This window comes from Larus michahellis, chromosome 14 (genome assembly GCF_964199755.1).
Source record: "Larus michahellis chromosome 14, bLarMic1.1, whole genome shotgun sequence".
Lineage (NCBI taxonomy): Eukaryota > Metazoa > Chordata > Aves > Charadriiformes > Laridae > Larus > Larus michahellis.
The window spans coordinates 1,212,162-1,237,106 of record NC_133909.1 but is presented as its reverse complement, the minus strand read 5'-3'; the positions used below and the strand labels follow the sequence as shown (position 1 = coordinate 1,237,106).

General features: G+C 51.3%; 2 protein-coding genes across 5 annotated transcripts in view; both read right to left on the bottom strand.

Moving 5' to 3' along the window:
• DNAH9 (dynein axonemal heavy chain 9) overlaps positions 1-4,496 on the bottom strand; it is a 224,800-nt gene extending 220,304 nt beyond the window's left edge. For all 3 annotated transcript variants that reach the window (XM_074607552.1, XM_074607550.1, XM_074607553.1), the window contains exons 1-2: positions 4,204-4,496; positions 1,484-1,680 (exon numbers count right to left, since the gene is read on the bottom strand). In XM_074607552.1, coding sequence (XP_074463653.1) covers positions 1,484-1,680; positions 4,204-4,350 — 344 coding nt within the window. In that variant the 5' untranslated portion in view covers positions 4,351-4,496. The remainder of the gene's footprint in view (positions 1-1,483; positions 1,681-4,203) is intronic.
• A 1,383-nt stretch (positions 4,497-5,879) lies between these two features.
• Positions 5,880-19,911, bottom strand: ELAC2 (elaC ribonuclease Z 2). 2 transcript variants are annotated; one of them, XM_074607557.1, is made up of 25 exons: positions 19,621-19,911; positions 19,485-19,535; positions 19,321-19,391; positions 18,564-18,628; positions 17,855-17,912; positions 17,294-17,362; positions 16,621-16,776; positions 16,057-16,115; positions 15,325-15,383; positions 15,165-15,237; positions 15,013-15,060; positions 14,022-14,134; positions 13,285-13,383; positions 12,933-13,071; positions 12,772-12,857; positions 11,590-11,699; positions 10,695-10,791; positions 10,173-10,311; positions 9,484-9,522; positions 9,208-9,317; positions 8,649-8,748; positions 8,448-8,568; positions 8,160-8,238; positions 7,263-7,407; positions 5,880-6,579 (listed from the first exon to the last, which is right to left on the bottom strand). In XM_074607557.1, exons 1-25 carry the CDS (start codon positions 19,878-19,880, stop codon positions 6,337-6,339), a joined length of 2,589 nt encoding a protein of 862 aa, XP_074463658.1. In that variant the 5' UTR covers positions 19,881-19,911; the 3' UTR covers positions 5,880-6,336. The 2 variants fall into 2 exon arrangements, with proteins under 2 accessions (XP_074463658.1, XP_074463659.1); XM_074607558.1 differs by lacking the exon at positions 15,013-15,060.
• Positions 19,912-24,945: the final 5,034 nt, after the last annotated feature.

The window sequence follows — 24,945 nt, the reverse complement described above, 5'->3', positions numbered from 1 at the left end:
GGCTGCCCAGCGATTAGGATGAGGGAATCAAGGGCACCCTCAGTCAGTTTGCAGATGACACCAAGCTGGGCAGGAGTGTCGATCTGCTGGAGGGTAGGGTGGCTCTGCAGAGGCATCTGGACAGGCTGGACCCGACGGGCCGAGGCCAACGGTGTGAGGTTCAACAAGGCCAAGTGCCGGGTCCTGCCCCATGAACGCCACAGGCTTGAGGAATAGTGGCTGGAGAGCTGCCCAGTGGAAAAGGACCTGGGGGTGTTCATCACCAGCCAGCTGATATGAGCCAGCAGTGTGCCCAGGTGGCCAAGAAGGCCAGCAGCATCCTGTCATAGCAGTAGCAGCTCTGTCACCAGTACTCTCCCTCCACCCAAAACCAGCGCCAGGACACAACAGAAGGGTGCAGTGAGGTGGGGGTTGACCTCTTCTCCCAAGTAACAAGCAACAGGACAAAACGGAATGGCCTCAAGTTGCACAATGGGAGGTTTAGATGAGATGTCAGGAAAAATTTCTTCACCGAAAGGGTTGTCAAGCATTGGAACAGGCTGCCCAGGCAAGCAGTTGAGTCGCCATCCCTGGAGGGATTTAAAAGACACGTAGACATGGTGCTGAGGGACATGGTTTAGTGGTGGACTTGACAGTGTTAGGTTTACGGTTGGACTTGATGATCTTAAGGGTCTTTTCCAACCTAAATGATTCCCTGATTCAATTCTATGATTCTAAGTAGCCAGAAAACCTGGGGTGGCTTTCCTGGGGACTGTCCCTCAAGGACTGTAAGTGAACTTCAGAATAACGACAGCTCCCAGGGAGGTCTAACTATGAACGGAGAGAACTGAAATTATCAAAAAGTCGTTCATTTACTTCTTGAACAGAAAGCACAAGGACACACAGTGGGTGTCTGGGAAGCCACCATACGTCTCCAGGAGGACAGATACAACAGGTTCCAAATCTCTCTATGCGACCATGAACAGTTCAGAAACTTCGGGAAGTTGTAGCTGTTTTTTCCTGTACCTTTGCACGATAAATCTGGTTTTAAAGGGAGGCAGAATAGTCCTGACCAAGCAGTACGAATCACTAACAAGCGAGAAGAGTCGTTTAACGTTCAAACAGTGCATTTTGGGAGTAAGGTTTGGCAAACAGAAGCCAGAAAAAGACAGAATCCTGCCCTCCCATTCAGTGGCATCAGGAAAACAGGAGAGGTTTTGCCCTCAGGATTTGTGCTTTTCCCCAATGATCCAAGGGGTCCATTCCTCCTCTGTGCACCCACACCACTTTCTGAGTTTTTCCTGCCTGTACTGTCACACGGTCCCCAAAGACAGAGCTCATAAACTAGAGAGCAGGTAAAGCAAAACACATCTGGGCAGTGTGGATGAGCAGCAGATGACAGGGAGCAAGAAGAGTCACTGTGACTGGGGGGAAGGACCCCCAGAAGACACAGACCATGCGTCAGCAGGAGAAAACCCAGTGGAGAGCAAGGGCTAGTACTCACAATTTCTCATCCTCCAGATCAATGTCCTCAATTCCCTCGGAGCCAGCTGGAAGAGGAAGCAAGGTCTTGCCCTGCACTTGGCCAACAACCGTGAAAACAGTACTTTTTAGGCTGTGGACATGACGCATAAGGTCTTGTGACACCACTTGTGGCCAGCCCTGATGGTTCTTCTGGTTCGTCAGGATGGGCACAATCACCTATAGCAGGAGCCATGAAAGAGCAATGGAAAAAAAAAGTGCTGCAGGAGATGGACAGGCCACAAGGCTCCAAGGTCCTTGCTCAGCTGAGCCTGGAGACCCATATTCATTGCTGTCCCAAGCAGTTCCCTGCCTGTGTGAAACAAGGGCAGATGACAATGAACTTTGTATACCAGTACACCTTCATCCCCGAATCCAAGCAGGTGAGAAGGGTGGAAACCAGCAAAGTGAGCAGCCCCATCCTCGTGCTCTCCCAGCCTCTCAAACCTGCCATTGGAGACAGCTCCACAGGCTTGCCCTTGCCCTCAGGACACCTCCTGGTGCTTGCTCCCCATTCCACTGCGAGCGGGCAGGGGAGGCAGGCAGGGGCATGGGCTTCAGGCAACCTTCCAAGACCAGCAGGGCTGGGCTGAACCCACAGGCCGTCGCTTGATGGCAACCCCCTGTGTCCCGAAAGGGTAGGTCTTCTGGTACCTCCTGGGGACTACTCTTGGTGAGGGTCACCAAGGTCCCCATCCCAACTGTACTGCAGGTCTTGAGCACAGCCACTTTTTAGGTTATTTCTCAAAGTTGCAGCCCACTAAATATGATTTTTGTCATTATCAGTGAAAGCCTCCCAGGGTTCGTACTGACCTGATGGCATGCGGTCTTGAGGCTGATCTGGGCTTGCCTGGACCTGAGCTGCTTTTGCTTTCTTTGAGCTGCGTCTGTCACCTATCCTGGGCTGGGTCTGCTCTGGGACCAGGCTGTGGCAACAGCCTGACGAAGCCAGGTTGTCCTTGGTGACAAACAACAGCCTTTTGTGTCACCAGGCCAAGCTCACCTCCAACAGTCTTAGCTATGGTATTAGCAAGGTTTGTCTCTATTACTTAAATCACGTGGACTGCTAATGCTGGTAACGGGGTAACCAGTCAAACGATAGCCGTTCCTTTTCTTTTTGATTGTGAAAATGATAATTGGACTCAGAAGGAACCCCCAGCTCCATGGAGCGGAGGTGAGCCCCCCTCAGCCATCACAAGAGTTGGGTGCGACAAGTGGACACGGTGGCCCCAGCTGTGCCCCACAGCTCAGCCGCACGTTCTCGCTGAACACAGGCACAGTTCGATGTGCCTGTTCCTGATGTCCTAAATGACCCACAGAAAGTTTGACACAAAACTATTTCTTTCACTGGACAAATTGTTCTAAGACTGTGCTAAAAACCCCCGACAAACGACTTTGTGAGAAGTGCTCGTGCAGCAGGCAGAGCAACGCATGTCCCCAACCTCAGGAAATTCAAGACTTTTTCACCTTCATGCAGACCCACCCTGTCCTCCCTGACCCAGCACCACCACAATTCCTTGAACTGAAGTTTGGGAGGAAAGTGGGACGATCTGCACCCTACAGACATACTGCATCTGTCTGCGGAGGGGGAGAAAGAGCCTGCAAACCCGCAGTCGGGATGCACAACGCAACTGCCGACGGCAGGCAGAAAACAGGATCTGCTGAAGCATTCCTACCCCAAAACCTCCCTGCGGCAGACGGTGTTTACAATGCCTGCCCTGTGCTACCTGCCATCGTTTACAAACAAAGCCGTGATGCAAAAACTGCTGTTTGTGCATTCACAAGGACCACGGGGCTCATCAAATACCTCAAAAGAAAAGTTCACCATGTACCTAACATGTTATCCCATAAAACCAAGATAACCAGTCTGGCAGCCTGCTCTTGGGAATCCAATCTATTGGTCACCATCTCAATACACCAACAGCATCACCAGAGCTTCTCAAGCAGCTCCTCTGCTTTCCCATTACAGCCTCACTGCTGAGACTTCTGCAGGTCAGGGGCCATCAGAAATAAACCGAGACAACACCGTCTGGTTTGGGCTGCTAGCACAGGCAAGAGAAAGCACTTGAACACCTTGAAGGTCCCTTTGGGAAAACATCAGCTCACCAGAGGTAACCGGGCACTGAACTCCAGGAGGTTCTTTCCAAACACCAGGAAACACTTTTTCCCTGCGAGGGTGACTGAGAACTGGTACGGCTTGCTCAGGGAGACTGTGGAGTCTCCATCCTTGGAGATACTTAAAAGCTATCTGGACACAGACCTGGGCAACCAGCTCTAGGTGGCCCTGCTTGATCTGGTCGGAGCAGATGACCTCGAGATGTCCCTTCCATCACCTACCACTCTGTGCTTCCGTAACACGATCAGCCCCACAAGGGCCCCACTATGGGACAGGCCCAGAACTGGTGCCAAACCAGGATTTAGGAGGTTTCAACGAATTCTGAAGACCCCCGGGGGCCAGGAGGTGCTGCGAAGGGCAGAGTTAAGGGTAGGAGCGCACCAGCAGAGACAGGACGGAGACCAAGGAGCCTGTGTGTAGGGGTGGACATCTTCCCCGCTGCCGTGGGCGAGGGGCAGGGCCTGGTCCCGTCGGTGCCAGGGGGAGCCAGGGCTCCCCCGGTGCTGAGCGCCCAGGGCCACCAGCTCCGGGACTGCCCGAGCCACCGCCTCCCAGGGCCACCGCCTCGGGGGCCGCCCGGGCCTTACCTCCTCCACGAGGGCGGCGAAGTGCCGCAGGGCGTCGGCGGGCAGGTCCCCGCAGAGCAGGTCGGCGGGGCCGGCGCCGGGGGACCGGAGGAAGAAAAGGGCCTTGGGGCGGGCGGCGGCGGGCGGCGGGGGCGGCCCCAGCGCCATCTCCCCGGCCGAGCCACGCCAGGCCAGCAGCGCCGGCCCCGCCGCGCCCCTCAGGAACTGCTGCAGCAGCGGCGGCGGCCCCGCCGCCGGCCCGCGCCCCGCCGGCAGCCCCAGGCCCCGCGCCGCGCACCGCCACAGCCGCCCCGCCGCCGCCTCCTCCTCCTCCATCCCGCCGCTGTTTGCGGGGAGGAGCCGCCGTTGCCCGGGGGACCCCGAGCAGCCGCCGCAGTGCCCTGCCGGGAAGGCGAGGGCGGGCCCCAGCTTGGCCGGGCCCGGAGGTCAGGCCGGGCGCCCCCCCCGCAGCCCGGGCTGCCTCCGGGGAGCGCAGGAGCACGGGCCTGGGCCCGGCCGGTTGTGCCACCACGCCACTCACATCAGGCACCTGGAGCTGGGGCTTGTGTGCCAGGGGCTCTTAACGCTCCTGTATTTGCATTTTATTAATACCAGGGCATTAATGGAAAAAAAGCCCTGATTCATTGTTTTATAAAACAAAGACCCTTCTTCAATTTTGTGAAAAGAAGCAGGGGACACTGTGCAGGCCAGGGGCTGCTTGTCTTGCCCCATCTCTAACCCTGCCCCAGCACCCCAACAAAGGCCTGTTTACAGCTGCACAAGTACTGCCATAGTCATTCCCCAGGCCCCTGCTATTCTTAAAAGCCCAGACAACCTTTTTTTCAGTACCCAGCCGCATCAATGACCCAGTTCCCTCTTTAGGCAAACAATACTAAAGCACAGCTAATAAAAAAAAAAAAAGATGCCTTGGTACCAGTTTGTGTCTTCCTTTTCCCTCGCCTTAAAACAAAGTCTTAAATCTTTAATAGGTGCGCTGGTATGCTGCTGGGCAACATCTGAGGGCCCAGTGCCTTCCAGTTCCTTCCAACTCCTGAACTGGAACAGGCCGCAGCTCCTCCTGCTTCCAAACCCACAGTCAACTGCATGGGTAAGGGAAGAAGCAAAACTGACCCACAGAAAGCCTTGAAAACACTCCTCTTAACCGCAGACCTGCCCCATATCAGCTGCCATAGTCAGCTTTCCTGGCCCCATGCATCCAGGACTGGGATCTGTTTGAGGAAACTCTCAGGTGTGTCTGCTCTGGAGTCATTCAAAAGCCATCACGGTTGTTATCAGCTTGAACAGACAAAAGCGAAGCTCCTGGCTGCAGGGTAGCAGAGACAGGTATGATTTTGCTGGCATGAAACACAAGCAGAACAGACATGAGGCTCCAGCATAGGGGCAAGATCTTAGTTTTTACGCCAATGCTGTAAGGCAGAAACACGCAGCCGAGGCCATTCTATGGAACAATTCAGGTGTTTGTGTTCCCTCACTAAGTCCTCATTAGCCATCTAGCCAAAACACAGCCCCCTGTAAGATGATGAGTGGTTTATTTAGATTCTCAAGGTTTTGGAAAACTGATCTTATTAAAAATAATCAGATGAGAAAACCAAAATAAAATGGGAACACAGCAGCATTCACATCCCTAAGTTAATCTAAAAATTACTTGTGTCCCATTTTATTGTGAAGTTTCCTCCTGTGAGGCAGGTTCTCAAACCTGGTTACGTTCCTCATAACCCAGAGACCTACCCACCTTATTCTGCCGAATCCCCAGCCCCGCAAGGGCTTCTCAAACCTGATCTTTTGCAAAGGTCACAGTTGCTGCTGTTACACTATCCATAGCTTCTAGCATAAAACCAAAACCTAAAACCAGAGAGAAGAACTTTTGGCTAAAAGAAAAGTGACACATGGACTGGTGAGACCCAGGAGCAGGAACTGTATGGGCAGATACTGTCACCGCAAGGACTCGCGCTGCTGACAGCGTGCGTGGTGGCTTCAGCCCATGGGGATCCGCGATGGCCAAGCAGCCCCCGACGCCGAGGCCAGCCCCTTTTTCCATGGTGCCCACGGGCAGCCCCCAGCACTACGTGCTCTCAGGGCCTGCGGAGAGCAAGGCACCTCTTACAGAGCAGACCTTTCTCAGCCTTGCTTCTTTCAGTTCACTGTTTTAAGCTTCTTGTTTGATAGTTCCTGATGGTTCTTGGCTTGTTTCCGTTTCTGGCATGGCGCTTCCTTGTTCTCACCAGCAGCCACTTTTTCCAAGACGATAGCAGTCTCCTTCAGAAGGCGCATCTCCCGTTTTTCCTTCCGTTCCTCCATTTCTACTATATCATCTGCAAACAAAGCCTTCAGAGGCGGGATCAGCTTCGGGATGGTCGGGAAGTCACCAAAACGTACCTGAAATACATCAAACACAGGAACACCTGAGTGAGAACTGCTTTTTGTTTTCCTTCTTCGCCCTCTGTTTGTTCCTGTTCAGGTGGCAGGACACTGCATGGGCCTCTGCACAGCACCCAGCATAGAGCTGCCCTAACCTCGCTGACCGTCTTCAGCTGAAAACTAACAGGCAGGTCTTCATTTCCAACCCTACACAGATCCCGTATGCCAAGTTATTTACATTTTCTTTACAAGAAATGATGTGGACGCTGCACAAGTTGCGATTGATTAGCGAGCTATTCTCACTGCTATGACCGTGTTCAATCCAATGGCGGCAGCTTTTGGCTCCTGGATGTCTTTTGCATCACACCAATTGAGAAGGGAGTGAGAATGGAAGCAAAATTACGTTTTCAGCTGCGAGTAGCCTGCACAAAGTAGAGGTGACATGAGGCAAGTACCCAATGCGTTAGAAGGGCACTTCTGTTCCCAAGAGCCATCGGCGCCTGTCTCACTCTGTACACCCATTGCCCACGCTGGCCATGTCTGCTGCCAGCAGTACAAAGAGCTGTTTCAGAGGAGGTTACTCATCAGAAGGACATGGTGTATTGATACAACATTACAAGCGGAGAATTTAATTCCTGAGCAGCCATCCCAAAGTAACACTGAAATCTGTCCCACTGTCTGGATCAAAGCTCCCAACTTACCCTCATATGATCGAATGCAATTCCAACCCTCTCGCTGAAGTCTTCACTGAACAGCGGGATCTTGGCGTATCTCTGACTGAAGTGATTGAGCATGATGAACTCTGCATTCATCTTCATCCCAGTCTGAATAGCCTGGGAGGTGGTGCTGCAAAAGGAACAGCAACATGGCACTGGTCACACGCAGGCTGGCTAGCGCTGCCTCTCCAATGGGGCCGGCCAGGCTGCTTTGCATTTGGCCACATCGCACCAAGAGCAATACTACGTACTGTCTAACACTCGCTGGGCACAAGGTGTCCCTGCTCTTTGCAGGCACCCCTTCGTCTGACACCCTGCACTGGTGGCAAATCTCTTGACTTCCAAAGAAATCCGAGTGCAGGAAAGCAGCTGTAACTACTTGGAGCTCTACAATTAAGAGCTCCACAAACTGGGGACACGGGCTTATTCAAATACTTGTCCCAGGAGCACCAGCAAGTCCAGCTCTCTCGCCCTGTAATTCACATGTAATTCCAAGAAGCTGCTCTCAGGTCTCCCTACTTTTGCTGGGGGCAGTACTCAGTATCACCGGCTGCAGCGCTCAGTTTGAATTGGTGGTTAGCTGGGGGTGGGTATGACGACTCTTCTACCTCCTGAGCTTAGTCCTGAAATGTAATCAAGCAGAGGTTTGATTGCCTTTGGGCTAGTCGATTTGTAGAGTTACTCCTGACCACTTTAAAAGCTTTCCCCATCTCTCTCTGGGGACGTTCAGAGGAGCTCTGAGTTACAGGGCTGGTGCAAAGAGCTCCACATAACACCAGAACCATCTCCAGGATTCGAGTCCCTCACCACCACCTCCAAGGACAAAGCCCAGCTCTGCATTTTCACCTTCCTAATAGTGATAAACAGCAGAACACACCCCACCTGTGTGTCTTCTCTATTGCTTCTTTTTCCATGCCATCTTCCAGCGTCGCTTCATGGATCAGCAGAGTAGCATTCTTCCCTGTGTAAATAATCATATATTCAGCCTTCGGTTGAATACAGACTACAGAATACAGGCTACAGACTAGGCAGGGAACTCTCATCTCCCTCCTTAGCCCCTCATTGTGTCACAGGCATAACACCAAGGGTTTGGGGGTACCCACTTCGGATACTGACAGTTCAAGACCTTTCTCCAAGAGATTTTTCAAGCAGAGGGTTTTTGTCACCTACCCATTTGTACTAAAGCCATGCAGGGCATCGTGTCACCAGAATAGACTACTTTCCAGCCAGATTTGTGGACCACTGAGCACGCAAAAGCATTTTTACAGTGTTGGACTTCACAAGTCTGAAACTGAACAAGGATATAAGCATTAGACCTCGGGTCCCCTCTTGCTCCTCGTAGCAACTGACCCTGCCAGCCCCTGAGCTTACCTCAGCCAAGTCGTAGCTCTCTAACAGAGAGCCCACAAACCATTTGGCTTTAGGTTTGATGTTCTCGCAGCCTTTCACAAGGGACTGGGAAGGAATCATTCTGTAAGGGAGAAGAGAGAACTAAGGACAGGTACAAAGTAAAACCTTATCTTATCTTCAAGCAGCCTATTTCTCCTTCTCAGCTCAGCACCTCACAAACAAGACATTTTTGTGCACCCATCTGTTTTCCCCTGCTTTCACTAGCCAGTGTCCCAGTAACTCCTCCAACCACTTCTTCCCCACTGTCAAATACTCTCTCTTCCTAGAATCTTTTTTCACTTGCCCAACTCCCCTTTCCTAAGGAAAAGGAAAGCCTGCGTGTAAGCCTCTACTAAGTAGCATAACCGAGTAACAAACCCTGTCCTCCCCTTTGCAAACAGCACTTCCTAATTCTACACACGGTGGAAGGAGTCGGGAGGAGCTGGCTTCAACAAAGGGGTGAGGGGAATGGATGACAGTAGTTTGCCTCAAGTAAGGACCCAGCAAGGACGTTTCTCCACATACCACACAGAACACTCACTTGATGTCGCCAAGAATCGCTTCACAGTGGTTGTGGTACTCCTGTAGCCAAGGCATGATCTGTTCAGGTGCTACCAGAAACAGAGGGCTGAAAGCCTGACCAAGGGCTGCCTGGAAAAGCAAAGGGGGGAGCGAGGAGAAAAAAACCTCAGTACTAGGTACGCACCAAACCAGAGAGAAGAAATACTTAGGGGAAATAATGGTGCTTTTCCACTACTCAGAAGTTCCCCTCACCCCAAGGCAAGTTCAGGAGCAGTGAAACAACAGTACTACTTACAAGAGCTCTCCGCCTCTCCATCAGGATGTTCACCAACCCCTGCAAAGGGAATAAACAAGACAGCAAGCTGTAGTCAGATACCTGGGGTGTGAGTGGCAACAGTGCTACCGCAGCCCAGCAAGCTGCAGTTTTTGGAAAATCTATAGTCAAAAATAGATGATTACTGCTTTTCCAGTAACTGCAGCTGGCTGGGCTGCTGTAACACTGTCACTGTTTATGCCCCCAAGCTGCTGGCCAGCAGCCCACAACACAAGCCCCTCAACCCTTCCCAGTGCTGCTGTGTCTGCTCCCAAAAGATGGGCAGAGAGCAGAAAGTCTCCACCCAACATCTCAGGTTCAGTGCAGTTTCCAGACACAAGACACCAGACCAGCAAACAGCCTGCCCTGATCAGGCCCCATCTGAAATAGACCAACTGGTCCTTCTGTCACTATTTATTGCAAAACACTGAAGGAAGCTGGGTTGGACACTGCGAAAAAATTACAATTCTGGACGGTCCCAGCAAGTCTGCAGGGACCCATAACAGGAAGGAAGAGGAGATCAGAAACACCGATTCAGGAGTGCCTGGGGAAAGCAGAGGGGAAGCGCAGCCCTAACAGCAGGGCAGCCCGCATTCAGCAGCTGCAGCTGAATCCCAAGAGCAGAGCATGCCTGCACAGAACCCCTTCTCCTTCCCACACGCTCAACCTACCGAATGATGATCAGTATGCATGTGAGACACAAACACGGCTACTATGTTACACAGCACTTGGTCAACTTGCTCTCCGTAGTGGCGACAGAGCTGCCCAAATGTTCCTTCTCCACAGTCCAAGAGCAGGGACCGGGTAGAGCTGGCAAGACAAGTGACAAAGACATTTAGCAGTCACTGTATGAGCTCTGAGCAGGGCCCGTTCAGGGAGAGGGATCCTCCGGGTTGGAAGGCAGAGAGCTCTCAGCGCTCTACTGTCCTCATAGCTCATTCTGGGCTTTTGTTGATGCCGAACACACCCTTGGGGCAGATGGCAAAATGAAGACATTAAATATTTGGCTTTACAGGTGGCTCTCAAGTCTTCCCCATCTACAGAGAGACAGGCGCCCAAAAGTGAAATCCTACAGACTCCACAACAGGGGCACTCTCCCTGCATCATCAACACACTGGTCAAAACAGGCCTTGGGAAATATCCTCCTGAGACACTGAGCCTCTCCAAGCAGAATGTGTGACATTGGGATTTACCTGGTATTTACCAGTGTGGAACTGACGTTTCGGATTTTCATTGGAATTGCAGATCCTGTTCCCAAGAACACAATTTCAGGATAAGCACCCACATTTCCTGGAGAAAACAGAAAACAAGTATTTGTAGGTGAATGTTATCTCCATACTGCCCAGTTAGACACCATTTAGTCCGACAGTCTAGTAACTACAGAGTCTACAAGTCCAGCACATTCAGTTTTGCCTCCCTCAGCCTCTGCCTTTCCTACAGCAGCAAGGTTTACAAGGGAAGACAGAAAAAGCACCACCAGGAAAATATCACAACACATAACTGCATACCCAAAGGCAGGCAAACACGGACTCTGCTCATTGCTCATGACGGAGCTGGCAGTTCAAGAGGGACCTGACTCCTGTTCTACAGTGCCCCGACTCTCCCTGGAATCAGGATGCAGACGGTGAGCAGTGCTGTGTTGTACCATGAAAGCCTCACTGCCAACAGGACACCTGAAGTTCAGAGGAGAGAGCCCCGCAGGGAACTGGTTCTAGAGCAAGCCTTCTCCCAGACACAGGGACTCGCACTGTGGCTGCTATGACAGCACATTCAGCAGGAGCAGAGCTCTGGTCAAGTCAGAGAAATAACACGCGGGTGCTTTGTCTCTTAATTGCCCCCAACAGCACGCAATCCCCAAACCGAGCAGCTCTAGAAAACCAGAAGCACAAGACTGCGTAAATCCATCTGAAACGAGCTAACTCAGTTTGCGCGAAGCCCGTCCTCTGCACAGCTCCAGGAAGACTAAAAGCACCTCTCAGGCAGCAGGAAAACTGCATGTTCACAGCTTTGTTTGGGCTCCAAAGCAATAAGTAACCAAGACCTTCTGCTTCCCATTACACTGATGCAAGACAAGTTGTTGATCCTTACCTGGTATGGCAGCCAAGCTCTCTTTGCACTCCTTCACACGAGTCTGGAAGTCAGGGAGATCCAAGGCTTCACTTACAAACGCATCGTGATCACAGACAGTCACAGCATCTCTGAAAGAACAGGACACGTATCAGGATGGGGCAGGGTGGGAACTGAAAAGACACCACTTTTCAGAGCAAAGTGCCAAATTACTGTGCCAAAACAGCCTTACAACAAAGGGTCAAATGCTCATTCCAAGTTCCATTTTGCAGGATGGGGGAAAATACATCCATGAATGTGATGTGTGCCAAAAAAGCCCGGTTGGGCTGAGCTATGCCAGAGAAATAATCATTCCAAACCAAACTGGAGAAGCTCCTGGAAAAGCACCATGCTCCCCTGCGCTGCCCAGATCCAGAGAGCTGCCAGGCACTAGAGGGCACTGCAAGGCAGCACGGAGACTCCTGGAAGAAGCACAACCACCCAAACGGGCTCCAGGCAACCGTCAAAAGCACCAGGGACCTGTATCCTGGCCCTGCATCAGAAGCATGTGTAGTACCACAGGCCTTCAGACACCTTAAAGCAGAGAAACTTAAACCCTTCTTGGCATCTGGGTCTTCCTATTCTGCCCAACAGAGCCAGAAATTTGAGCCATGGCAGCTGGTATCCCCTCCCTTGTAGTCCCCTGTAGTCCCCCTTGTAGTCCCCTGCCCTTAAGATCCTAATTAAGCAGCTTCACTTGCTTGCACACAAAGCAAGCACCAACGGAAAAGTCTGCAACTGTTTAATCACCTGGGGCTTTCTACTCTGATACCATTTGAAGACCGAGAAAGCCTGATAGGACTTTAACCAGACTCCCCAAAAAGCCTTTCCTTGCCACAGCCATGGTTGGGTGCACAGCATATGAGGTCAAAGCAAAGGACAGAGGAGCACATGAGGCTACAAGAGTGAGGGACAGAAACAACACTCCGAACCGTTGTCCAGGTGGTGTTTTCAGTGGTTCACTCATCCGTGTCCTACACCTTGTCTGAGACTTTCAGGGACAGGGACGCACAGCCCAAGACATAGCTGACAGCTTGGCAGCTACCCCACCAGTAAGAATCTACAAAAGATGCCTACACACTGTCCTCCCTCACCACAGACTCATACCGAAAAGCTGTTTCAAGACAACAACCAAAAACCGGGAAGCCAAAGATTCCCACCAACCTCTGCCACTCCTGTTGGGGTCTGAAGTGGTATTTCAAGAGGCACTCTCCTCGCACAATGGGCACGCTACACACAGCCTCTTCTTCCTACAGAGAAGAGAGACATTGAACACATTCTTTGCTCAGGGGTGTGAGGTACGCAGGCAAGAAGGCCTTGCCTACCTTGCTCTGGTAGGTGGTGAGCAGAGGGAAGATCTCGGGGTGGATGAGGTTCAGCTGGGTTTGGATCTTGTAGCTGCGTGGGTTGTGCACCGCAGAGGAGTTCTCATTGAGCACCAAGTGCTGAGTTCCAGGTCCAAATCTGTAAGAGGGCAATAAAACACACAACAGCCTCAGCCTCATGTTAGAGTTGGGCAGATGAGCACACCTGAGCCACAGGATAATACCTCATCGGAGCCAGCATAGTGCTGCTGCCACCCAACAGCTATTTCTACTCTGGGAAAAGCATTTGCACCATAAGAACACACTGCTGCCCAACAGTGACATGAAACCAAATAATGAGAAGATCATGTACCTTTCCAGCCATTGCTGGTAGCGGCTGTCTCGAAGCACTGACTCTGGAGTCATATGAATAACCAAGGCCACCTGGTTCTCGGGAAGTCCTTCCTGGTACCTGGGGCACATTCACATACAGAAAGAATACCTGAGCTTCAGTCCTCCGACACTTTGGCATCCCCTCCCCACTCCCGTCTTGGTACCTCCAGAAATGCCCTGCCTCAAAGCAGGCAGAACACAGATCTTAAGAGCACGGCTCAGGAGCTCTACGCTCCACATCATGCTTGGCTCCGCAAAGCTCAAGCCCACCATTTGCTTAAACGTCCACTCTTCCACCCAGGGAACTTCCTCTCCTCCAAGAGCAACATCTGCAGAGCTTTTCAGAAGCTTAGCATGCTTCTGCGCAAGCCCTACAGAGGCAGTACGTGCAGTCCAGGCTTCCACCGCACATGGAAGTGGCAGTCTCTACATTGCTACCCAGCAAGACACCAGTGTAGGTTTCCTTCTCTGGAGGCCCCTGAGGGAAGACAGACCTGTCACTGCTACAGAACTCCACAGGTCCTGCACAGGCCTGCCTTTCCAAGAAGGCTCAAAATGCACCACCAGTCCTTTCTTGCATCTCTAGCCCCTTAATAGTGCCAAATAGCTCAGACATCAGCCACAGGAACAGACACATCCTGAACAGAACTTCTCTTTGGCAAAGCTCAGCAAAGACGTTCTTCCCCCAAACACTCCTGGTCACGCAACCCCCGCTACCTTCGGAAGGTCTCGTTTTCACAGATGGCATCCACAAAGCCCTCATGAGGACACTCCAGCACAATGAACACCGGGCCAGGATCAGCAGGGGTGCACAGTTCTTCAGGCAAGAGCTGCAGGTACACACAGATCACACCCCAGTCAAGCTACAAACACAGCCTTTCTTGCACCGTATCCGACTCTGGGCAGCTGTTCCGTCACCCAGCCCGCAGCAGGCAGCTCCGCACATGCTCTCTCAGTGCTCAGCAAACCCAGTCAGCACAGGCCTCACTCCCTTTCTGCTCACGTTACACAAGTAAACACCGCTGTGTAATAACAAATCCCAACCCTGCTCTCAGAGCAAACCACAATCAATGTAAGGAAGGGAATTTTAGCAGCTTCTAGGCTCCCACAGCAGATTCAGACAGTAGTAAAAGTGCGCTTAAGAAAAAAACGCTTTGTGAAATTCTTATGACACAAAGGTGTGCCAATCCTATCCCCCAGGTTAGGATCCTCACTTACAGATCACCTGGGACATGGCCAGAGCTGGCTCTGCCTCTCCCCTCAGATTAGTGCGTGAGAGATTAAGACCCTGCGCACAGGAACCATCGAGCTTCTTTCGGTCTAAGAGGTGCAGAGAGAGTAAGGGGGGGGAATGACAGCTACACAGGCATTCAAACGCCAGATTTAAAGCATGCAGGGATCAACTCCACTAGTTCACTCCTAGACCTGAATCAGCTTTGGGAAGGGGGCATGAAAAAACTCTGACAAATAGCAAACATACAGCCATATTCACAAATGAATTCATTTCAGAGCATACTTCCCTAATCACACCCAGACAGCAACAGCCCCAGACACGCTCCCCCTGAGAGCCACATTCAGCAACAGTTTGGGGCTGGAACAAGGACTAGTCACTAACCAAAAGCATAGCCACACAAAGCTCAAAACCAGCAAAACCCATGCCAGGCTCTTACAAGGGATGAGAGGGAATGGGCAGACAACCATCACCCACCCTTGCCTCAAGAATGGCTGTTAGAAAAAGCCACAAGTGTCCCAACACCTATTCACAGGCAAAACATTCTGCATAAGAAGACTGTCATCCTGGGAGCCCCGTGAAGACAGGAAGATGGCAAAGCCACAGCAGAAAGCACAGATACATCTTACCTCTCTGCCTTCAAAAGTGATGCTCTCCCCGTTTTTGAGAGCTGTAATTATGGGAAGAATGGCTGGAGTTCCCCTGAAAACAAGGCCATAGAAATATTTAGTTTGGCAACATCAACATGCCTGGTGTTGCCCCATCCCCAGGCTGGGATTCTGTACTCACACTGGCAGGCCCATCTCCTGTGCTTTAGCTGCTAGGAATTTTCCCTTCTTTGGGTGAATCTGAAAACAGTTAAATAGAACACAATTATGGGCCAAACAAAAAGGGCCAGGAAACAAGATCCACATACTTCCCCATAAGCCAAGAGATTTTTTTTTCTGTTCAGTTCCACAGCCACTAGTTTAATTTATCTTCCAAAAGCTTTTACTACACTTTCTGGTTTCCAAGACCACACAGCTACTTCTTGCTTCCTTCTTTAGCCAAGTAAGCAGGATAGATTTCTCTACTGTAAGCATTAAGCAAGAATGGAACCTGTATACTCTATTGGCTGCTCTATAGAGAGCACTTCTATAAAAACGTCTTGTTTTTACACATTCCTACTCACTGTACAGTTACTCTGACCTTTGGAGAGTAGAATCACAAAATAACTTCCAAGTGCTGCTTGAAAATGCTACCTGAAGTTAAACCTATTTAGCGAGATGAAACATCCCAATGACATCAGGAAGCATTTCTTTACGGAGTGGGTGGCCAAACCCTGGAACAGGCTTCTTCAAGAGGTGGCCGATGCCCCAAGCCCATCAGCGTTTAAGAGGTGTTTGGACAATGTCCTTAATGCTTGAACTTTTGGTCAGCCCTGCAGTGGTCAAGCAGTTGGACTAGATGATTGTTGTAGGTCCCTTCTGACTGAAATATTCTATTCTATAACGATTTAGAGATCTTTGGGACCAAACTTACTTTACAAAGGAAAGCCATCACCAGATCGGGATGCCTGCTGGCACACTTCTGTTTGTCACCTAGAACAGAAAGCAAAACCACTCAGAATCATCACTGACTATCAGTTTCCTTAAAGACAAAACTTGCCAGTGTTTGCTAAAGCATGAACAGGAAGAACAGCATCCAGCCAACCGGGAGCCCAGCAGCCAAATGTTACAAGCACCTAAGGCCAGAGAGCCCACGGTTTCAGCGACAAGAAACCAAAATACAGCCCAGGACAGGAAAATAATCAACCTCAGCATTCACTCGTAATTAAATTACAAAGGCTGGAGCACCCACTCCAGCCAGGGGCAAACTGCTACAGAGACTACTCACACCCCAAGTAGGAATCACATCAAATTTCTAGGTCTTACTAGTTCTGTATCAACTTTTGAAGTACCAGAATTCATTCTGCTCCATGTAATCCTTTAGCTAAGCTTCTCAATAGACCTCACTTCCAGACAGCAAACAGCTTGGAGGACAAATGCATGCCTTTAATCTGATTTTACTTTATTAGTTAAAAAAAGAACATTCCATTTTTATCACCTGTTTTCTTTGGGCTTTCTTTTCCCTTGCCCTCCTCCAAGCTTTGTTGTGCAGTTCTTGGGGATCCAGGCCCTGTGTCCCCTTCAGGGCTGTTTCCACCTTGGCTTGATGTTCTAGGACTCTGAGGCAATGGACTTTCAGCAGCTAGTGGTTTTCCTGTCCCAAATCCAATAAAACCAGACAAAGATCACTCAGTCAAAAAGAACAGATAAGAAAAGCATGAGTAGCATTCCCTCTTCCACAACAGTCATGTTTAAACCACACCAGAACATAGAGCTCTTCTCCCCAGTCTCACTTGCACCTGCATACTCTAGCCACTTATTTCAGGAGCCATCTGTCATCCAAGTCCTTCAGATTCTCTAAAAACTGCTAAAGTCTGCCAATGCTAGGCCTGTAATTTAAGTAGCACAGTTTCCAGCAATAAGAAAACTCAGTTGGCTAAGACAGCTGAATCCAGTGATGCTTCACATGTCATTCTATACACCCACCCCTAAAGGAAGAAACCAAGGCCCTGACTCAGCATGCCTTGTTTCTTTGAAAGAGATCCTTCTCCTGAGAAAAATATGCAAATTCATAAACCTCTCCTTACTCAGCTTGCAAACAGAAGCTGCTCCTTTAACCACGATTACCGAACAAGTGCTCCTGCCCTCTGACTACAGCCTCACATGCTCACCTGTAAGAGGTATTTGGTAGACTGTCATCGTCTCGTCCTTATACTCAGGCTCTGTGTGCAATTGCACAGCTGAAAAGAGATCAGAAACCGGCATTAACAAGTTCATAAGAAGAGACTCATACTCTACAAGAATTTAAATCTTGAAAATATCTACTGAATGTTCCCCTTCCCTTTCTCTGCCCAACTGCAAAGATCAATGAATAATTAGAGCTCTTAAAAGCCCACTGTTCACAAAATTAGTCCGTGACACCACAGTAAGCAAGTTCACTGGTTGTCTCTGGACGCAAACTGCCCTTACGGTGCGCCAAAATGGAATGATGTCTACTAGTCAGACAAACTGGCGGCTGCCCACCAGAAACAGAGCTAGAAATAAAGTTTTCCTTCCTGTGATGGCTTTGAACAGTGTATCGGATCAAAACAAATGTTTAAAACTTCCTTTGCATGGCTCTGAACTAGAGGCATTTATTCTGAAGTTGTTACTGTTCAATGCAACTTTTGTCTACAGCTGAAACAAAACGAAGTTACAAGTTCACATTAGCTACACGTCACTAACCTACATACCTAAATCCATCCTTTTTAGGGGTCCAGGAAAGAGTCGAATTGCTTTCAAGTAGTTTTGCTGGAAAAAAGACAGTATATCAGGAGGTCACATCCAAGCAGTGCAGTCACAAGCACCCCTCTGAGGAGCTGCAGTTATTTTCAGTGAAGTCAAAGGCTCAACGCCCAGTCAGACAAAAACCGGGCAGCAGCCAGCCAGAAAGCACTGGGCGGATGTCCCACCTCCAGTAGGCATTGCTCATTTGGAAAGAGAAAGAAAAATAAAGAACGACTCTCCCCATCCCTTCCATGAATACTGCAGATATTGCAAGGAAATAAAACAATGCTGAGGATTGGAAATTTTCAGCCTAGACATGGCATTAGGCTGGCAAGGATCACATTAAGCAGGAGATCAGAGACCAACTTTCTATTAAAAGAAAACAGGGAGGGAGCAGACAGGAGAACAAAGGTCACCCTTTTCCCAAAACATAATTTACCAGAATATTAGCTGACAAGACAGTTTTAAGAAGTCTGATGCTGTCTTGTGTGTAACTGAAGAGATTTTCTCTTTAAAGCCAGCCCTTCCGGCAGAACCTTCGGGTTGGCACTGACTCAGACCAGCATTTTAAACCCGTATGATGATTCACTCCTTTGATACCAGCTCCCCCAGCTCCAAGGTAAGCTTTAACATTTGAAGGGTTTGCTCTCCCTTCTGCAAGCTTCCCCTACTTACCAGCTTTGGTGGCCCTAGGAAAACACATCTTTGAAGCCCCATAGCCTTTAATGTGAGAATCATACCTAAAAGAAAGCAGAAAAACAGCTTTATCATGGTCCCACTAGCATCTGGTGGATCACACAAGAAAGATCCCTCTCGGTGCCCACAAATGCCATGAAAGCCAGGACTGAACTCAGATCCAAATTCAGTTTTGCCTCAGCTTTCTGGAAGTTTTAATAAATCACTTATCTCCTCCAGTAAAGAAAACATCCCAAATTTGTAGTAGGTTACCTGAACAGATTGTTAATCTCTTCTTTTCTTGAAGATTTCCAGAATTTTAACAGACAAGATCCTAAGCGATCTGTTCTAATCTCACCCTGCTTTGAGGACCAGGGTGGGCCAGAAACCTTTGTAGGTTCCTTTGACCTCAACTTAGTCTGACTCGAGAACAGCTCCCTGCTGGCAATACAACACCGGTAAAGCCACCTACTCTGGAAGACTTTGGATAGATAAAGCCATGCATGCTGGGGAGGCAGCGCCTCTCCCACCACGTGTCCGCAAGCACCGTCGCAGAGCCCACACCGCAGCTGGAAGCACCGCAGAGTCCCACGTGCAATCCAGCCGTACTGACAGTGCTCTTCCTCCTTCACCACTACATAAAACACCACGCGTCGGGCAGCTCCCAAAGCGACACCCGTGGCCTAGACACCTGCTGCCTATGGCCGGACCCAATGCCAGGCTGCCACCGGGGCAACCAGCCGCCCTCCTCACTCACCTGGCAGCCCCCCGACGTTGGCCCAGGCCACCCGGCTGAGGAAGATGCTGTCCAGGTGTGAGATCTTCAGCCTGAAGGGTGAGACGTGGGGGCGGGGGTCAGCAGGGACCGATGCAGCCCCGGGGAGGAGAACCAGGCCGGCCCCCCAGGTCGCCCCCACTTACTTGTGTTCCTGCATGGCCCGCTGCGTGCCCTCGCCGCAGTTGAAGAGATACCTGAGGGGAAGCGGGGGGAGGGGGTCAGGGCACGGGGCGCCCCGGGCCCGGCCCAGGCGGGGTGTCCCCGCGGCCTCTCACTCACCGGTTGAACTCGGAGAAGACGTAGACGGCGGCGCCCGCGTCGCGGCCCCCGGCCGCCACCACCTGCAGGTAGACGGTGTTGGGCCCCACCAGGCCCGTGCCCGCGCTCCGCCGCCGCTCGCGGGCCCACACGTGCCGCGGCATATCCTTGGGCCGCCGCGCCGGCCGCGCCGCCGAGGAGCCCTCGGCCATGGCCCAGCCCGCCGCCCGCCGCCGCGCCAGGCCGAGCACCGGCCACAGCGCCCGCGCCACGGCCCACATCCACGCCCGACCCCGCGCGGCGGCTTCGGCGGCCCCCTCGCCATGTGATGCGGGCGAACCAATGAGGAGCCAGAAAGCGCTCCACCCGCCCCGCCCCCAAGCGCCGCTCTCCGGCCCGGCCCGGCCACCGTCCCTTTTCACGTGACTGGGTTTACCCAATCGGAACGTCTCTGCTTGCCCTTACGCTAGGGGTGGGGCTCAGCGGCGCCTCGCGGGTGCCTAGCAACCACCGTGCCTAGCAACGCCCCCGGCCCCCGCCCGGGCCCTCCCGCCGTGCCGCCGCAGCCCCAGCGCCGTGGGGCCGGGGGGCAGCGCCGAGGCCCGGCCTCAACCCGCTGCAGCTCCCACCGCGGCGACCTGCCGTGCCGGGGGCCCGCCAGCGCCTGCGGGGCTGGGCCAGGTGGGCAGGCCGCGGGCGAGAGGGCTCGGTAGGACCTGGTGGGGGTTAGTGGGGCCCGGCGGCTCCGCAGTAACTGCAAGAAGGCGGCCATCGAAGAGCCGGAGCCGGGCTCACCACAGCGTGTCAGGAGCAGGAGAAGCAGCAAGTAAAAATGTGGGAGGTGCCAGCCGGGTGGAGGGAAAGCCTCTTCCCCATGAGGACGGTGAGGCGCTGGGTCGGGAACCCGGCAGGGCTGCGCAGCCCCTCTCCTTGGAGGTTGGCAGGACCAGGCTGGATAAAGCCCTGAGGACCCTGGTTTGACCTCAGAGCTGACCCAGCTTTGAGCAGGAGGTTGGACCTCCCAAGGTCCCTCCAAACCCTGTGATTCTCCAGTCTCCTCTTCACCATTTCCCCATTCCTCACAAGTGCCTCTTCCATATGAGCCTTGTTCAGGGCCTGTTTACAAATACTAGACAATCCAGGCCACAGCTCTGTTTATTTTTGAGCTCTCTAAACCCACTCCGAGTTCTCTGGGGCTTTCTGTTTGCTTCAAAAAGAACCACTGAATTTTACTGTAACCAGAGTACCCCAACATAAACAACCCTAATCATCACTATCCCTTTTCTTCCTTACTTCCAAAGGCAAACCTTATCTTTCTCAGTGCTTTGCTTTCCAAACACTGTCTCCCTTTATTCTCAGTGCCAATGCTCTTCCCTTTCTTTTCCAGTGATCCAAGCAAGCACTTTGAGTGGGGACCTGTCCAAACCTCCAGATCTTGCCATGGCTGTTTACATCTGTTCTGTCAGTCTTTCTTCAAACCTGTAATTCACTTACCCTTTCTCTTCCTTCTGACTCCCATCTCTCCACACAATAGCTCAAATTAGCGTGGTATTTTTTCCTGGTTTTCCCCACTTCTGGATGAAATAAAAGGGTTGTTCCTTTGAATGGCAAACTCTTTGTTCACGCACGTTTTACACATGACAGTCCTGCTGCCTAAAGCTCACTCACAGCACTTGGCTCTGCTCCCTGTAGTCACACAGGAAGGGAAACATCAGTTTAGATCTTAAATTGCTTCCCAATAAAAATTGAAGTTTCCTAAAGGTGAGTGCTCTATCTGTGCACTCCTGCCCCACTGCTGCATTGTCTCCTCCCTCTGTCAATGATTCTCTGCTCAGGTGAATAATTAGGAAGTATAAAAATACCCTTTTTAGCGTTTAATGCATGTTTTTTACACCTCTGGGAGCACAAAAGTTTTTTTACCAGCTGGCATGGGGTTTCCAGCCAGTGTTTCCTTAGTCAATGAAATAACGGTGTGTATTTTTCATCAAACGAATCCTGGAAATTTTTGTGCAACCTTGCTCGCTTGGTTTTTTGTGCACAGGCCAGTATTTAGAGCTGTGACTTCACTAAAATTCTGTGAAGTCACAAAACTGCCTGTAATATCTCAACAGTCTTAGGAAGATTTCACGGGAAGTAAATAAAGAGCTCTGAATCTGATGTGAAGTTAATGCTAACAAAAGTACATGACTGTCCTTTGCCGTTTCAGCTGTAGTGTTGTCTGGGCAGCTCACATATTGGGGACAAATTTCAAAGAATGGTTCATGATTCAGGAGGAAATATCTTTTATTTTACAGCTCTGGTCCTTGTTTTGGGTAAGAGCGGTCCTAGCCTAACAGATTTGTTGACGGAGACGTAGGGAAATCCCAGAGTTTAGTCCCTATAGTACTTACCAAGTGAATGACTCACACATTTTGCCAACTTAGTTCTTGCTGTGATTCAGATTTCCTTGGAAAAATATCTTTTGTCTTATAGATAGGGTCCTTGATTAAGCCGGGAAAGATCTTGGTTTCAAATTTTCAGCATGACCTTGTAAAAGTTTGGAATAGTTCTCTCCCTCAGAAATTCTGTGTATTAAAGCCATCCTTTGCTTCTCAAAGTCATCTGGAGTAACAGTTGTGGTCCGTCAGTGCACGTTTTGGGTGCCCAGAGGCAGTGAGCTTTGCCTGGGTCGTGATGAGGACCAGGAATCGCCCGGAGACATGAGTGCTGCAGACAACAGCTGTGTATTTCTCAAAGTCCCTTTTGTAGCGCTACAGGGACCGACTTAAAATGGCTCATGCCCTTTGAGGGCCCGCTCTGAAACGGAGCTCAGGCCCGTGCAAGGCAGGCTCTCCGACAGTGCCCGTGTGTGGCGGCTGTGGGGGTGTCAGGGGCACATCCAAGAGCACGCTGCTGTTTGACATCCATCAGAGGTGCCCAGTAACAGGCCGAGGGCTTGCTCTCTGGTCTAACTGAGGCTCCAAAGATCAAAACCTGCCTCCTCATCAGGGAAAGCCAAGTTGGTTTGCAGCCTCCTATCTATGTGTTCTTTCATCGCTCTTCGTGCCCTTGGGCTCCATATGAGGCACGTGGCCTGTCCCGGTGTCGTCCTCAGCCCCCTCCTTCTGCGTGCGGTGCCGGCGCTGATACGGGCTGCCCGCGAGCGATGGTCAGTGGTCTGGGAAGCCATGGGGAGTCTGAACTCCTGCCGGGCCAGGCCGGGTGTGACCTGGAGGAGGTGGCTCTCTGGAACAGGCCTCCCGACCCATCGATAATAAATGCTAAATTACAGTCTAATTTCCCCCGAATGCCTCATCTCTCCAGCTTGCGAAGATCACATGCAGTAATCAGCCCCAGCTCGGAGAGTCATTATAATCAGCGCTGCCTCCGGGTTGCGAGGAAATGCACCCCATCTGGCCCATTAATACTTTAATAACACACAGTAATGCAGAGTTTGGTTAACTAACTCAGCTGAAGCAATAACATCAGCCATGCCACAAGAGAGATTTAAAAGTAATATCCCAGCAGATATCATGAACAGACAAGGGAGGATGTTTATCTCTGGGACTTTCCCAAGATGATACTGATGCTTTGATTTGTTTGCTAAGGGAGACTCCATCTTATACTGATTATCTGTTATCCCCTATAGTCTGGAGTTTTATTAAAAGAGCAGGTTTACATGTAGATTAAAGATGGCACAGGACAATATGAAGAGTTTAGGTGGGTCAGTGGCTCACTCAGGCTTCTTGTGAAATTTGTTGCTTGTAAAGATAACCAGTCTGGCCAAGATAAGAAGCAAGATTAGTGGAAAACAGAAGACCTTGAGGGCAAAGCAATAACCACAATATACTGGTCTCAGGCAGAGGGATTCTCCCAGAGACACCAGGGAGCAGGAGAGGGCACTCTGAGGGACAGGTCTGTCCTGCATCATGAAGCTGTGACACACCAAGAGAGTGCTCATGGCTGCCCGGAGATGGAGATGTCACCCTGTGGCAGGAGGCAGTAGGAGGTGAGGGGTGCTGTTGGGCTCGCAGCTGGAAGAGTCTGTAGCCGGGGCTCAGTGCACATGGCCTCTGTACCGAGCTGGTACAGCGCTGCAGAGCATGGTCAGTCCCAGCCTGTGCCTTCAAGGTGCTTCGAGGCCTGTCCCAGCACAGGAGAGGACTCTGCCACTCAGGAGTGAAAACGGTGGTCAGGAGCATCACATCAGCAGCCTGATGGGCTTCCCTGCAGGGCCCAGCATGACCCTGGGGCATTGGTACTCCAGGACAAGGGTGTCCCAGACCTTCTTTCCTGCTGCCTTTTGGGCCAGGCACACTCCTGCCCACCCTGCCAGCACCTCAGAGGCAAGTCCAGCTCATGTAAACCGCACAAACTCGAATCCCAAACAAACTAGTGTCTGGAACATCCTGTCCAAGCTGAAGGTACAGCAGAGGTGATCTGCTCCACCGCTGAGGGGGGTCTGACACAGCGAAAAGCTGGTATAGACTGGGGTAGAGTCTCCTTGGCAGCATGTAGGGTCGGGGCCAAGAGCTGAGGCCATTCTGGGTTGCAGATGGAGCCTTTTTCACCAGTGATGCTCCGGTGAGTTTAGCTTGTGTGCTTTGTGCCATGGTCAGTGCAGAAGTCAGAGTGGGTCTGACGCTTCTGAGGTGGGTGTGGGCCAAGCAGGAAGTTTGCTCTAAACATTGCGTTTCTTCTTCCACACTGGATGTCGGAGTAATGTTAATGAGGGTTTGGGGATGGGCTGGCATTTCACAGCACCGGATTACAAACTACCGTTTTCTTCTTTCTCTGTGGAGTCAGGTTCAGATGAGCAGGAGCCTCAGCAAAAGGCATCCAGAGCTTGTTCTGCTCCTGCTGTTCCTTAGAATCATAGAATGCTTTGGGTTAGAAGGGGCCTTAAAGATCATCTAGTTACAACCCCCTGCCCTGGGCAGGAACACCTCCCACCAGCCCAGGTTGCTCCAAGCCCCGTCCAACCTGGCCTTGAACCCCTCCAGGGATGGGGCAGCCACAGCTTCTCTGGGCAACCTGGGCCAGGGGCTCGCCACCCTCACACCAAAGAATTTCTTCCTCAGATCTAATCTAAATCTCCCCTTTCAGTTTAAAATCATTACCCCTCATCCTATGGCTCCCCTCCCTAATCCAGAGTCCCTCCCCAGCTTTCCTGTAGCCCCTTTAGGGACTGGAAGGGGCTCGAAGGTCTCCCTGGAGCCTTCTCTTCTCCAGGCTGAACCCCCCCAGCTCTCTCAGCCTGTCCTCACAGCAGAGCAGCTCCAGCTCTTTGATCATCTTCGTGGCCTCCTCCGGCCCCACTCCAACAAGTCCATGTCCTTCTTGTGCTGAGGGCTCCAGACCTGGACA